The following is a 13,452-nucleotide window of genomic DNA, read 5'->3' on the forward strand; positions in this document are numbered from 1 at the left end:
TACGTACTGGCACTTCTACAAACATATCCGTGCCGTCCTCGATGGCATGAATCGCTTACAAACCTGTGTGAACACTGTTTCACAGGCAGATCTAAAACTGGCGTGGATAAAAAGATAGAAACAAACAAGGTCTGGCACAGAAAAAAAAAGTTAGGTACGTATTCCATCACAAGCTACGATACGACTCATTGTTCTTAATGACAACTAGGAAGAGCAAATTAAAATATTGTAAGTCCTCTTTCATTAAGGAAGTGTCTTGCAGGACAGCAAACAGTTGGCTTGAATGACCACGTACTTGGTTTCTATTATTTATTTCGTAGTATTATGAATGATAAGCCGTCTTTAACAGACCGCTTCACTGAACACTGTGTCGTTCTTTTATGGTAGCATTTCGATACGAGGTTTGCTGTGGCATTGGGGACGAAAACGATGAACGTTTCTTGATCTGAATAACTGGTCCAGTGAGAATGTAACAGTAGTCAACAGAGACGGACGTTATCCATTTCTTTTTTTACTTTTTTCTTTTTTTAGTTAAAGCTTCGTCATTTCAAATGTTTCCTTCTGTTCGTGGATACTCCGAAGAGCTGCATTTGTTACAGATAAATGCAGAGGACAGACGAATAAAAGTAACCTCTAGACCGCTTTTCACTGTCATGTGATATCGTTCATCACACAAAATGACTGATTTCGGTAAAAATTCTGAAACACTAAGTCACTTGGAGTTCTCTCTTTCGTGAGGTAAGCCATAAATAAGAACTGTCTGATACAAGCGATTGGGTATCTTAAGAAACATTCTGTGTGTACTTAAAATATTTTATAGGAAGGACACTCTTTCCTCGAAACGTGACATTCAGTACACTTAATTTTATAGTAGGCATCACACGCGTATACTCTAGAACTATTGTCACAAATTATTAACAATTACATGTTACCCTTTCAAAGGATTAATTTTGTAGATGAAATATATTTACAACAGTTATAAGTACACTTCCAAAAACTTTCTACCAATCACCAAGAAAAATATGGTTCATCGATCCGTTTCAATGCGTTTCTGTCATCTCCCAAGATTACTTTCATTTTCTTTAAATATAACACCGAGAAACAAGTTGCATTTTAACTTGTTCCGTAAAATTCGACCTTCTGCTAACTGTTGTATAGTAAAACACTATATGATTCATGTGACAAGCCAAGACTGGGCTAAAAGGAAATGGAATGAGCCATCAGTCATTTCTTTGATAACCATGCGTAAATGTTGGATTAATAGCTTTTAGTAGCTTTATCAGTATGTGTTTGTATAATGATCTTAAGCGCAGCGGTCGTCCTAAGAATGGTCAGTGACATCTCTGGTACATTTAGTACAACTGTAAGTTGGTTGTATTAATCCGTTGTACAGCCCAACTTCTGGTACGTGTCGATAACAATCCAGTACTGACTCTTCTTTCGGCATTACGGCATTTCGCTACTACATACAGTGGCATTTTTAGTGGCTCTGTTAACAGAGATTCCGTCAAAGATATAATTTATTACTTCACTTCCACATGAGCGATGCGCTAGTGTGTTGACGCAATTGATACTTATTTTCAGTTTTTGGAACTTTCCTTCTTAACTATGGCGATTCGTATGTTACGTTCTTCTGCAACAATTCACTGATGTATTTTCTAGCGTGGGCTGTCATTCGTTTGTAAATTGTCTGAAATGACGGGTAGTTTAACAGATAGTTAAGTTATCCGTAAGTTAACAAAATCGTCTCGTCATACAGCTATCTTGATCTACTTCTTCGAAGTTGGATGGCGAGTTTCCTCACATATTTCCCTTTGTAATACGACACATATCTTCAGTCTCTGATGTGTCACTTACTGTAGCAACAAAGTGCGTGTGGCACCGTACGAATAACGCCATATAAGCTTAGCCGTAGGCGCTCACTTGTATTGTCGATAAGGCAATAAACATAATCAGTACTAAGAAAAGGACGTTCGCTGAGTTCCCTGTTCTGTAGGACGCCTTGAGCACTGGTATACAACAGCGACTTCCGCTATGTTCTCTTGCATACTGTGTCCGTCTTATGTTATGGAGACTCTGATGCCTGAGAAATTCTTTTTCCTGCTCATACTTCATCAATCTCTGTCAGTAATATTGGCCACATCACCCATCACAGTCGCAGATTATTACCTAAAAATCAGAGACCACGGACCTTGCTGGTCACGAAGCACCGACAGCTTTTAAGCCTAGGTAGGTGAGCGCAGGACAGGTGAGTCTAGACGTACCACAGCTCCATAATTTCTGGGTGTAGTGCTGCCACTAAAGGTCTATGTAAAGATATCTTCATGCTCACTCATATCACCAGTAATAGTTATTGTGCGTGGATAAGAATATCCGCGGCTTTATCTGCAAAGATTCGCAATAATTTGTGGCGAACGAACGTAGTTACGATAAAGGACGTATCATTTAACAGTATGCTACATATGACATTTTGTATCCCGTCTTTATTTGACTTTCCAGTGTCTCGAAGATACTCCACAGTCAATTTCACTCAAGCCTTCTTCAGTCATTACGAGATAATGTTACAAACTACAGAAATTACCAGGAGTGTGGCAGGCTATGTTGTATTAAGATGATTGCTCTCGACTTTCTTTTCCTACAAAAGGTAAATTACAAAAGATAAATTTCCGGAAAAATGTTGAAAAATGCGTACTAAGTTACTCATCAATAATGTGCATTAAACACAAATAAGGAATCAAAATTTTTGTAGTAGTCCCAGGCGCAGAAAGACATAGGTGTAAATTTGGCGTGAGTGACGTTGTAATATATTCTGGCATTAATTCGCAGCAAGGCTTCAAAGCCGAGTGCGGGATTCAGCACACGAAAATTCAGGCCGCACACTAATCTACCATCAGAGAACGTGCGTACCGAACAAGTCCCCTAAGAGCTGCTGATAAATAATTATTTATTCAAAGAGAGCCAGTGGCCTTGCCTCGAATACGCCAGTTCTCGTCAGACCAACGAAGTTAAGCAACGTCAGGTGTGGCCGGTAATTGCATGCGCAGCGACGTGGGCGCATAACGTGCTATTGGCTGCTTTACTTTGCCTTTACGGCAAAGCGGAGGAGTAGTGGTGGCAGAAAGTTCCTGATCATTACACTTTGCGTCCATATCCAGGATTCAATTCAGAACCTCTCTACCCTGTCTCACGAACTGAGCGCATGTGGCAATTTTAACAGCGATCCGGCCTTCGAATGGTACTTTTAAGCTCGGTGGACCCCATGGTGTTATTCGTGAGGAGTAGGCTATGTGCGGGAACCGGATTTCACACTCTAACTTCTCTCATCGATACCAAAAACAAACACGACACCATACTACGAAAACCCATTACAGTCACCCACACTTATCAGACACGCTTAAAAACATGACACACTTCGTGAAGGGCAGGTGGTATTGTGCGCCAAGGATAGGAAAAAGCTTTCCAATTACATGGCTGCAGCCAGCCTTACAGTAAAGAATACCATACGACTTTACATTTACTTTTCAGGACAGGTTTTTATATTCCGATGATTGCGCTGAGTGCTTCTATGCAAGAAGTTGGAGCCCGACAGCAATATGCAGACGGAGGTTGAAAGCGCTGTGACATGGGATGGATTTTATGTTATTTGACGCCAAGGTTTTTAATACTCGCAACTACACCGCTTTCAGTGACTTTAGGAGGCCTGATGACGATATGTGAAGATCGAGTGTCTTGTGAATAAAGAACTATTTTGTCAGCAGCTTCTACTCTTCGCAATTCGACATTTTTTTACGCTACTAGATGTGGGGTACAACTTTCACAAAATACAGGGTGATTTCGTGACGATGATACAAATTTATAGGTATGATAGAGAACGGTAAATATATCAATTTGAAATGACGGACCCCAGTTCGGAAACGAACAAGTAGAAATTTGTGAACAAAAATCGTTTTGACCCTGGGATACATGTACCGGTACTGATGTGTTGCTACGATTATACGGCAGGTAACTTTCAGAGGTAGAAGTGTGATCCAAAACAAGAGGAAAAATTTTTGTAAGCATGGTCTCCAATATGCATACTTAAGAGCTATTAGCACTTGTTCTGCGGTACACAACTCCTCTACTACCTGTTCTACGATTTAATGTTTTCGGAGGAAGTAATGTGGACCAAAATAAGAAAAAACTATCCAGTACTTATGGGGTCTAGCCTGCATACCTGAAAAACAATTAGCGCTTGTTCATCTTTGTTACTGTGAAACACACCTCTGTTACTGAAAAGATGTTGATGGCTCTTAAGTATTTAGTACCCATTTTTTCTCGGCATTTTTTTTTTCTAGTTTTGGTCCATACTATCTCTCCCCAAAATATGAAAAGCCAAGAGATTGCAGTAGAAGGTAATTGCTTCACAGTATCGAAGATGAACAAGTGCTCATAGCGCTTAAGGTGTGAGTTTTAGAAGTTTACTACAATTTTTTTGGCGTATTAATGACTTCCAAGTCAAGAAAAGAGCTGTCTCATTCATAAAAAGCTGTCAAGTAGGACCACGTATGCTTTAGATGCGAAATCAGTTTGCTCATGTCACTACATATCTGCTTTGGGTTAGTTATCATCTGAACCTCTACATATAAGTGATCGTCTGGATTGTCTATCCCACAGCTGTAGCAACGACAGTAGCAGTACACGTGTACCACAGTATCAGAACTATTTTCGCTAACAGCTTTCGACTAGGCCGTACCGACAACCGGGCTCCTTAGTTCAGATTCAGACATTTACTGTCCTCGAACATCCTTGTTCATTTGTAACACCACTACGGAATCTCGGTGTATAGTGGGTTGGACTGCTGTACGGAACTTTAGTATCTGCAGATGCGGGTACAGTAACGTATGATGATGGCGTTTTTCTTTTGTGCACAGAGCTCTAACTATGAACTGGGGGTCACTTTTGATAGCTTATGTATAGCACTCGGAGCATTTCACTTGCTAGTGACTACAGGTGATAGATAATTGACAGTCCACATACAGTAACAAATATCGTGTACCCAAACCAATCTGGGAATCTCTCAATTACTGAAGTGATTGGAAATATTATCAACAGCTCATTGCAATCTCAGAAGAGCACTGGATCACTGCGAATGTCCTAACAGATGGCAGAGAAACTGTATACAGACTCCAGTCTCACTATCTGACTGACGGATACAGTCGAAAAGGAGAGGAGGCTGAACAGAGAATGTCCGTCCACCGTGACCCGGTCACAAACGAGGCCGACGGGTGACGACTACGGGACGCCGGTCCGCGGTTGGCGCAGTGGGTGTGTGGACTGCTGGGTCGGAACCCCCACCACACGTCACCACGGCGGCGCCGACGCCACTGGCGAGGGGCCAGCAGCAGCAGCTACGGTGGGCGGTCAGCGCGTGGCGGGCCGGTGGTGCGAGCTGGACGCGGACGAGGACGTCCTGGAGGCGGCGTCGGCGGTGGCGCGCCAGCTGATGGCGGTGGGTGGCAGCGCCCCCACGTGGCGGCGGCGCGGGGGCGGGCGCGTCGCCATCAGCAGCGGCTGCGCCACGGCGGCGCGCTCGCGGTCGCGGCGGCGGTGCAGCAGCGGGCAGGAGCGCATCGCGTACGAGCCGTACACCAGCGGGTTCACGCACGAGTTGGACACCGCCATGATGAAGAGCGCGTCCTGCAGCCGCTGGTCCACCTGCCGGCAGACGGGGCGTCCCGGTCAGCGACCTCGACCCACCTCAACAGACACTGCACGTTTTACTCAATAAAAAGAACTGCATAAATAAAACTCAATGCCGCATGTACGAGAGATCATCACCTGCGAATAGCGTGACAGTTTTGTTTCATTTTTCTTCCTTATTATTCAGACAAGGTTATTTGAAAGAAACTTTTTGGAAAATGCAACGGAAAAGTCTGAGATTAACATTATTTCCGCATGTATGTAATATCATCAACTAAGAATAGCTCGACAGATTTGACTGATTTTTGTCTTTGATGTGTTTTTAATTGTCAGCACCAAGGACGCATGAAAGAATTTTTTTGGAAAATCCATCAGAAAGGCCAGAACATAAAATCACTAAGAATGTATTGACCGATTGGCTGATTTTGTGTGTTCGGAATCGTGGATGGTGACGGCATTTTTGGAATGAAAATTAAGAAAATCCGTTTAGTTTCACAGTTCTGGTGTCACAAGTTTTCATAAAAAAATAGTTTGACACACACACACACACATACACTCCTGGAAATGGAAAAAAGAACACATTGACACCGGCGTGTCAGACCCACCATACTTGCTCCGGACACTGCGAGAGGGCTGTACAAGCAATGATCACACGCACGGCACAGCGGACACACCAGGAACCGCGGTGTTGGCCGTCGAATGGCGCTAGCTGCGCAGCATTTGTGCACCGCCGCCGTCAGTGTCAGCCAGTTTGCCGTGGCATACGGAGCTCCACCGCAGTCTTTAACACTGGTAGCATGCCGCGACAGCGTGGACGTGAACCGTATGTGCAGTTGACGGACTTTGAGCGAGGGCGTATAGTGGGCATGCGGGAGGCCGGGTGGACGTACCGCCGAATTGCTCAACACGTGCGGCGTGAGGTCTCCACAGTACATCGATGTTGTCGCCAGTGGTCGGCGGAAGGTGCACGTGCCCGTCGACCTGGGACCGGACCGCAGCGACGCACGGATGCACGCCAAGACCGTAGGATCCTACGCAGTGCCGTAGGGGACCGCACCGCCACTTCCCAGCAAATTAGGGACATTGTTGCTCCTGGGGTATCGGCGAGGACCATTCGCAACCGTCTCCATGAAGCTGGGCTACGGTCCCGCACACCGTTAGGCCGTCTTCCGCTCACGCCCCAACATCGTGCAGTCCGCCTCCAGTGGTGTCGCGACAGGCGTGAATGGAGGGACGAATGGAGACGTGTCGTCTTAAGCGATGAGAGTCGCTTCTGCCTTGGTGCCAATGATGGTCGTATGCGTGTTTGGCGCCGTGCAGGTGAGCGCCACAATCAGGACTGCATACGACCGAGGCACACAGGGCCAACACCCGGCATCATGGTGTGGGGAGCGATCTCCTACACTGGCCGTACACCACTGGTGATCGTCGAGGGGACACTGAATAGTGCACGGTACATTCAAACCGTCATCGAACCCATCGTTCTACCATTCATAGACCGGCAAGGGAACTTGCTGTTCCAACAGGACAATCCACGTCCGCATGTATCCCGTGCCACCCAACGTGCTCTAGAAGGTGTAAGTCAACTACCCTGGCCAGCAAGATCTCCGGATCTGTCCCCCATTGAGCATGTTTGGGACTGGATGAAGCGTCGTCTCACGCGGTCTGCACGTCCAGCACGAACGCTGGTCCAACTGAGGCGCCAGGTGGAAATGGCATGGCAAGCCGTTCCACAGGACTACATCCAGCATCTCTACGATCGTCTCCATGGGAGAATAGCAACCTGCATTGCTGCGAAAGGTGGATATACACTGTACTAGTGCCGACATTGTGCATGCTCTGTTGCCTGTGTCTATGTGCCTGTGGTTCTGTCAGTGTGATCATGTGATGTATCTGACCCCAGGAATGTGTCAATAAAGTTTCCCCTTCCTGGGACAATGAATTCACGGTGTTCTTATTTCAATTTCCAGGAGTATATATATATATATATATATATATATATATATATATATATATATATATATATATATATATATAAATAGAAACCTATTTACCGAAAAATATCGAAAAGTTCTTGACCGATTTACTATAAACTTTTACACCGCGCTCTAACAAATGGACGGGCGGGTATAGGGTATAAATTTTTGTAATACACAGTACATATATATATATATATATATATATATATATATATGTATATATATATGTGTGTGTGTGTGTGTGTGTGTGTGTGTGTGATATATAAAGGGAAAGCGCAGTTACCACAAATCTAGCAAAGTTCTTGACCGACAGGCTTCCAATTTTTACAAGGTACTGTAATGAATACTCGGACAGATATGGGCTACGTATTTTTTGTAATATATTAAATCTATAAACAAGTATGTAATGTTATATACAGGTATGTATTGTTACCAGATATCTCGGAAAGATTGCGATGGATTCACTTCAGAGTTATAGACGACACTTTATTGGAGACAGAGACAAATGGACATAAAGAGGGGGGGCTGAGGGAGGAGATAGAGGTGGCGTCGAGGCTATGCACAGAAAGATGGGGCGAGGAGGGGGTGTAGAGAGAGAGGGAGTTCGGATCAGAAGATTGGTATGGAGAGGGGTAGGAGGTGCAAGGAATTTCGAATGTGTATTCCACCCCCTCCCCCCCCCCCCCTGATAAGGAGAAGGGACAGGATGATAGGACATCTGCTAAGACACGAGGGAATGACTTCCATGGTACTAGAGGGAGCTGTAGAGGGCAAAAGCTGTAGAGGAAGACAGAGATTGGAATACGTCAGGCAAATAATTGAGGACGTAGGTTGCAAGAGCTACTCTGAGAAGAAGAGGTTAGCACAGGAAAGGAATTCGTGGCGGGCCACATCAAACCAGTAAGTAGACTGCTGACCAAAAAAAAAAAAAAAATTCCAGTCCTATACATACTTAGCAACTGCGAAGCACACCCGTGTTCGCTAGTTTTTATATGAAAAACTTCAACCGCGGATACCGTAATTCACATATACAATTAAAAAACGACCGCTACATTTAGTTGTGTACAACAACCATCTTCAGATCTGTAAACAAGCACAGGAGAAAAAAAGTAGCGTAAGAAAATTTTGTACAGCAAAGTATAATATAAAACATGTACAAAATCTGAACAAAATATTACGAGGATCCATAAGCTCCTAACATTTTTGTTTCGCATGCTCCTGTTCCGATTCCTATACGTATATTTATCGATTCTCCTTTTTTATTTGTAGTTCACTGTTGCTATTCCAGTTTACATGTTGACGTATTGTCATTTGGAGGTACTGAGCGGAGCTGTGGACAATAGAAAATAGAGTACCAAGGAGACAAATCGAAACACTTCGGAGATATTCTTCTGTTTGAGTTCAGTAGAGGGGTGACAACAGCGTAAGTAGCCAGAAACATTCGTACCGTGTGTGGGGACATTGTCATTAGACAGAGCACACAGCAAAATGATTTTCGCGTTCCAGGCAGCATCGGTTTGACTTTAGTGACACTCTCCATCTTGAGGAAGACCTTCGCGGTTTGATGAAGGTCGTTTAAGCGCATTACTACGTAAGTGTACTCGACAACTGGCAAATGTGATGAACGGTGTGCGTTACACCATCGTGCGGCAATTTTGCTTTATTCTGACACAAGGAAAAGAAAGGAATGTTTGAGCCCAAACAAAGCAGCTGCGTATTCAGAAAATGTTAGGCATCTGGCGGTGCAGCGGCGAAGTGGTGTACTACGAATTGCTTTCCCTAGGTGTAACCACCACTGCTGACCTTTATTGTCATTAACTGAGATGTCTTGCAGACGTAGTCCAAGAACACCGACCAGGAAGACAGCGTGAAGTGATGCTACACCACCGTAACTGCAGCCCGCTCTCTGCAATTCTAGCAAGAAACGGTATACAGGGGTTGGGAAGTCATTCCGCAATCACTGAATTCACCTGATCTTCTGCCATCAGATTTTCAACTTTCGCGATCTTCCATTCCGGATGAAAATGCGCTCCGAACGCGGCTCGGCGCAGGCTTTCACGGCCGGCGTCTCCATTAATTAAAACTTCCGCGCTAAGGAGGCCGCGATCGAACGCTAGAAATTCTTCCTCCTGCGCTCTGTACAAAAGGTTCCCCCACAGCCCAGCAGCCAGTCGTTGACACATTTCGGAAGATGTTGCCCGCGGTTGCAAACGAAACATCAGAAAGAAGAATTTCTAGTGTTCGAGCACGACCTCTTAGCCAGGAAGTTTTATTCAATGATGGCTCGACGCGCTCTTCGCCTCAAAATCACGAGATTTCTATGTACAATCTGAAAGTTACCCCAGCTCTGGGAGACTCTTGTAAATAGTCGACGATAATATATGACTGACGACTAAAGACCCAGTAATGTGTATCTGTTTTGTTTATTAAACTTATGGAATAACGATGGTTCAAATGGCTCTGAGCACTATGGGACTCAACTGCTGAGGTCATTAGTTCCCTAGAACTTAGAACTAGTTAAACCTAACTAACCTAAGGACATCACAAACATCCATGCCCGAGGCAGGATTCGAACCTGCGACCGTAGCGGTCTTGCGGTTCCAGACTGCAGCGCCTTTAACCGCACGGCCACTTCGGCCGGCTACGGAATAACGCTACGAACTTACGCAGCAACCTAGTTTATTACGAGAGCTGATTCCAAAAGTAAAAATGAACGTAATCAAATCCACATTACAGATTTTCTTTATTTATGCTACAGATTAAAAACCCACGAAGTCACACATCACACATCAAATCTCCTTTATTTGGACACCTTACTACTTTTTGGTAACAATCTAGCCATCTTAAGATCTAAGACATAAAACAGACTTTTTCTCATGTGAAACACAAGTACAACAGCTTATAGAATTTCACATTATATTGCAGCAGGCTTCAAGAGTGTATACACGAATTAGTTGCAGAGCAGGTACCATGAAACGTTCTTTATTAGTGTTGGTGCCATTACGGCGTCGCAAGTCACTAAAATCTTTCTTAAAATAATAACAACCATGCACGACATAATTAAAAACAGCTTTTCACCGTTCGTGGCCAGTACATTAATAGAGAGACCAGGTAGTGAAAATAGAACACTATTTGCATCAGGAACTTTCGACTATAATAAGTAAATGTAAAAGATATCGTCTTAACAAATGCGTTACACCGTTACAACTTAGTAACTTGCAGAATCAGTACCTTTTACATTTATTCATTGCAGTCGATAGTTCCTTATGCAAATATTGAATACTTTTTCACTACCTTTTCTCTGTAGTTACGTACTGGCCACGAACGATGAAAATCTGTTTTTAATTGCGTCGTGTATGGATGTTGTCATTTTAAGACAGATTTTAACGATGCGTGAAGTTGTAATAGAGCTCGCCGCGCGGAGTAGTCGCGCGGTTAGAGGCCGGGAGGTCCGAGTCCTCCCTCCGCCATGAGTGTGTGTGTTGCTCTTAGCACAAGTTAGTGTCAGATACTTTACGTAGGGTGTAAATCTAGGGACCGATGACATCAACAATTTGGTCACTTAGGAATTCACAGACATCTGAACATTTGTAATAGCACTAACACTAATAAAGAATGTTTCATGGTACCTATTCAGAAATTAATTCGTGTATATACTCTTGAGCCCTACTAGAATATTACGTGCAGTTCTATATGCTGTTGTACGTTGCTAATTTGAGCAAAAGTCTTTTTTTTATAATTCAGACCTGGAGACGTCTCGATTGTTTGCCGAAACTAGTAATCAATCCAAAGAAAGAAGGTCTCATGTGTGATCTTGACTTCATTGGTTTTCAGTCCCTAATATAAATAAAGAATATAGATGTTGTTGTTGTTGTGGTCTTCAGTCCTGAGACTGGTTTGATGCAGCTCTCCGTGTTACTCTATCCTGTGCAAGCTTCTTCATCTCCCTTTACCTACTGCAACCTACATCCTTCTGAATCCATTCAGTGTAATCATCACATGGTCCCCTCTACAATTTTTACCTTCCACGTTGCCCTCCAATACTAAATTGGTGATCCCTCAGAAAATATGTCCTACCAACCGATCCTTTCTTCTGGACAAGTTGTGCCACAAATTTCTCCTTCTCCAATTCTATTCAATACCTCCTCATTAGTTATGTGATCTATCCATCTAATCTTCAGCATTCTGCTGTAGCACCACATTTCGGAAGCTTCTTTCTCTTCTTGTCTAAACTATTTATCGTCTATTTTCACTTCCAGACATGGCTATACTCCATACAAATACTTTCAGAAACGGCTTCCTGACCCTTAAATCTATACTCGATGTTAACAAATTTCTCTTCTTCAGAAACGCTTTCCTTCCCATTGCCAGTCTACATTTTATATCCTCTCTACTTCGGCCATCATCAGTTATTTTGCTCCCCAAATAGCAAAACTCATTTACTATTTTAAGCGTTTCATTTCCTAATCTAATTCCCGCAGCATCACCCGATTTAATTCGACTACATTCCATTTGCTTTTGTTGATATTCATCTTATATCTTCCTTTCAAGACACTGTCCATTCCGTTCAGCTGCTCTTCCAGGTCCTTTGCTGTCTCTGACAGAATTACGATGTCTTCGGCGAACCTCAAAGTTTTTTATTTCTTCTCCATGGATTTTAATACCTACTCCGAATTTATCTTTTATTTCCTTTACTGCTTGCTCAATATACAGATTGAATAACATCGGGGAGAGGCTACAACCCTGTCTCACTCCCTCCCAACCACTGCTTCTCTTCCATGCCCCTGACCTCTTATAACTGCCATCTGGTTTCTGTACAAATTGTAAATAGCCTTTCGCTCCCTGTATTTTACCCCTGCCACCTTTAGAATGTGAAAGAGAGTATTCCAGTTAACATTGTCAAAAGCTTTCTCTAAGTCTACAAATGCTAGAAACGTAGGTTTGCCTTCCCTTAATCTATGTTCTAAGGCAAGTCGTAGGGTCAGTATTGCCACACGTGTTCAAACTTTTCTACGGAATCCAAACTGATCCTCTCCGAGGTCAACTTCTACCAGTTTTTCCATTCGTCTGTAAAGAATTCGTGTTAGTATTTTGCAGCCGTCGCTTATTAAACTGATAGTTCCATAATTTCCACATCTGTCAACACCTCCTTTCTTTGGGATGGGAATTATTATATTCTTCTTGAAGTCTGAGGTTATTTTGCCTGTCTCATACATCTTGCTCATCAGATGGTAGAGTTTTGTCAGGACTGGCTCTCCCAAGGCTATGAGTAGTTCTAATGGAATGTTGTCTACTCCCGGGGCCTTGTTTCGGCTTATGTCTTTCAAAGCTCTGTCAAACTCTTCACGCAGTATCGTATCTCCTATTTCATCTTCATCTACATTCTCTTCCATTTCTATAATATTGTCCTCAAGAACATCGCCCTTTTATAGACTCTCCATATACTTCTTGCACCTTTCTGCTTTCAATTCTTTGCTTAGAACTGGGTTTCCATCTGAGCTCTTGATATTCACGCAAACTAAATAAAAATTCACAACAGATCACGTATCTCCTGACAATGTCAAAGAACTCGACCACTTAACAGTATTGAATAAGTATTATGTTGCTGGGTTTTAAGACGACTTAACCATTCAAACTGCGAAAAACGAGAGGAATATGCATTGAAAAACATCACCATTACGAAAAGTCACACAAAGATAAGCATACGTATTATGGGCCAACGACCAGTCAGCCACCTGGAGTGAGTCACATTGTAAACCTGCCGAGATAACTGCAGACTAAAATGCTTGTACGT

The 13,452-nt window shown here is 43.3% G+C and overlaps 1 protein-coding gene across 1 annotated transcript in view; it reads right to left on the bottom strand.

Moving 5' to 3' along the window:
• Positions 1 to 5,400: 5,400 nt before the first annotated feature.
• Positions 5,401 to 13,452, bottom strand: part of LOC124623153 (vasopressin V2 receptor-like) — a 52,062-nt gene continuing 44,010 nt past the window's right edge. Inside the window, exon 2 of the mRNA XM_047148943.1 lies at positions 5,401 to 5,694. Within this exon, the coding sequence (XP_047004899.1) occupies positions 5,401 to 5,694 (294 nt within the window). The remainder of the gene's footprint in view (positions 5,695 to 13,452) is intronic.

Source organism: Schistocerca americana, chromosome 7, assembly GCF_021461395.2.
Source record: "Schistocerca americana isolate TAMUIC-IGC-003095 chromosome 7, iqSchAmer2.1, whole genome shotgun sequence".
Classification (NCBI taxonomy): domain Eukaryota; kingdom Metazoa; phylum Arthropoda; class Insecta; order Orthoptera; family Acrididae; genus Schistocerca; species Schistocerca americana.